This window comes from Antrostomus carolinensis, unplaced genomic scaffold (assembly GCF_000700745.2).
Source record: "Antrostomus carolinensis isolate BGI_N321 unplaced genomic scaffold, ASM70074v2 scaffold34370, whole genome shotgun sequence".
In the NCBI taxonomy this organism is placed as follows: domain Eukaryota; kingdom Metazoa; phylum Chordata; class Aves; order Caprimulgiformes; family Caprimulgidae; genus Antrostomus; species Antrostomus carolinensis.
Window position 1 is genome coordinate 1 of NW_010288254.1, and position 2692 is coordinate 2692.

A 2692-nucleotide genomic window follows, 5' to 3' on the forward strand; every position below is an offset into this window, starting at 1 on the left:
TCCAATCCCTGACATTCTGTGATTCTGTTTAAATGTTTAAAATGTGAACGTGCACTTGGGGACATTTTTTACTCCAACCCCAGTTTGGTGTATATGTTGCCTTGTAGGTTGTCATAGTTACTGTGTGTGTCAACTTGACTTTTCTTCATTTCTTGCCTCTGATTACTAATTTTGACACATACAGGAAGTATCACCTCTTTTCTTTTGCAGCCAAATTGATCATCCATCAGACGCTCAGCGTTTTAGAAGATATTGTAGAAAGTATCTCTGGAGAATCCACCAAGTCTCGACAGATCTGTTATCAGTCACTGCAAGAATCCGTGCAGGTCTCACTAGCCCTCTTCCCAGCTTTCATTCATCAGTCAGGTATAACCATAGGACAGGCTTTAATGCTGTGAGTAGCTTTATAACCTACTGATCACATCCAGAGTCCATCAGCATAGAATCGTGGTGGTGTTGATGTGAATGGTGTGGGTTTGCTGTGCCTGAGTGTAATGTGAGTCTGTACTTCTGGGTGGGCTGGGCTGAATTGGAACAGGAAAGGGAGATCATCTCTGCTATCTAGGATACATCTAAGGTTTGTCACACTTCCAGAAGATGGAGGTTCCTGGTGTTGTGTTCAGCAGTGAAATAACACAGTGAAACAAGAGTGGAGCTGATCCTGAGCACAAAAAAACCCCTTTAAACTACCCCATCTGGCTATGTTTGCCATTGACATTCTCTCCAGAGGCTTGAAAGCGAAGAGGAGTAGATCTCATCAGATTAGGTGAAATGATGGGGTGGGGGTTTTTTTCCCCCCTGTAAATGAAAAGCTCCTGAGATGTAACCAGGACTCTTGCTTGGCAATCTTCTGGCCAGCAACTGACCTTTTGTATTGCATTGAGGTACCCTGAATGCCCAGGACTACAGCAGCTTCTCTCATGAAGAGCAAGGTGTTCCAGGAAAACTTCTGAAGCTAGGTGTGGCATTTTCTCAGTGAAGCAGGCATGGGTGGAGGCAAAACAAAACTGAAATGCAGAGAGGATCCAAGACAACAAGGTGATGCTGTGACTCCGGTGAACAGGCTGCAGCCTCATGCAGTTGCTGTTTATTGGCTGTAAAAGGTGCTATGAAGGAGTTGAGCAGCTTCAGCTTACAGTTATTTAATAAAGCATGTTGGGACTGATGAAGAATTAGCTGTGGTGCTGATCAGCCAACATGCACTGAAGATGACTTCTGAAGTTAGAAGGGTCTTTTCAGTTCCTGCCAAAAAAAAAAAGCAGCTGAGTTCTGACTCTGACCCATCCCAAGCTGTGTAACTGGTTTGGATTTCCTTGTATTTCCTGTTAACCCTGTACAAGGGCTGAGCAGTTGGAGATCAGCCCAGACCATCTCCAGGGCTTTCTCCAAGTGCTCTGCATGGGCAGAGCAGACTAAGGACCTCACTGATAGGGTCAGATTTGTTCTGAGTTGTTTGGTGCTGGCTGTACTCACCATCCCTGGCGATTTTCAGAAATGGATGAGCAATCTTTAAGCCTTGTAGTACTGGTTATTGGTTTTGGTTTCTAATGGCACCCCTGCTGCTAAATTTCCAAGAGTAAATGGGGTTCCCTGTACAGGAGGAGCAAATCTCACAAAGAAGACTTATTGATGCACTTGAGTGTTACCTCAACACGTTCTTTTTGCTTTCCTGTTCTTACCTTAGATGTGACAGATGAGATGCTGAGCTTCTTCCTCACTCTGTTTCAAGGACTGAGGGTGCAGATGGGAGTGCCTTTCACTGAGCAGATCATACAGACCTTCCTGAACATGTTCACCAGGTATTGTCCTGTGTTGGTTGCTTCTTTCTTATTCCTCAGGATGATTTATCTTAGTAAGCTGCTCACACAACAGGTCCCTGCCCCTAAAGAGGGTAGTGTTTCCAGCCCCTTTGCGTCCAGACTTTTGTCATGTCCCAGGGCTGAATTTAAGGAAAATGCTTCCAGGTCTGAAATCACCCAGGCTGTGCACATCAGTCATACAGACCATCATGCAATTTCATGGAATCACAGGCTGGTTTGGGTTAGAAAGGACCTTTCAAGGTCAAGCCTTCAAGTCTAGGCCCCCTGCAGTGAGCAGGGACATCCTCAACCAGATCAGGTTGCTCAGAGCCCCGTCCAACCTGACAATGGAATGTTTCCAGGGATGGGGCTTCTATCACCTCTCTGGGCAGCCTGGGCCAGGGTTTCACCACCCTCAGCATAAACAATGTCTTCCTTATATCCAGTCTAAAGCTCCCCTCTTTTCATTTAAAACCATCACCCCTTGTCCTGTTGCTACAGGCTCTGCTAAAAAGTCTGTCCCCATCTTTCTTATAGGACCCCTTTAAGTACTGGAAGGCTGCAATAAGGTCTCCCCAGAGCTTCTCTTCTCCAGGCTGAACAGCCCCAACTCTCTCAGCCTGTCCCCATAGCAGAGCTGCTCCAACCCTCACATCATTTTTCTTTGATCCATTTGAGCTCTCCCATGGGCTGTCTGGAAGTGTGTGATACTGAATTGGAGGCTCACATTGCCTTTTAGCTCCTACCAAAGATCTGAGGGTACCTCAACAATCTCTCAAGCTTTTGTTGGAGAAAGAGGTCTATCAAAACCTAGCACCCTTCTGTGGCTTAATGTACTTGGTTTGTATTAACTGAGCAAGTTCAGAGGCAGTACCTGCTTTCCTTTAAATTAG

General features: G+C 45.8%; 1 protein-coding gene across 1 annotated transcript in view; it reads left to right on the plus strand.

Moving 5' to 3' along the window:
- Nucleotides 1-210: 210 nt before the first annotated feature.
- LOC104523495 (exportin-6) overlaps nucleotides 211-2692 on the plus strand; it is a gene marked incomplete at its 5' end in the record, with an annotated part of 8520 nt that continues 6038 nt past the window's right edge. Inside the window, 2 exons of the mRNA XM_010166097.1 lie at nucleotides 211-366; nucleotides 1685-1799. Coding sequence (XP_010164399.1) covers nucleotides 211-366; nucleotides 1685-1799 — 271 coding nt within the window. The remainder of the gene's footprint in view (nucleotides 367-1684; nucleotides 1800-2692) is intronic.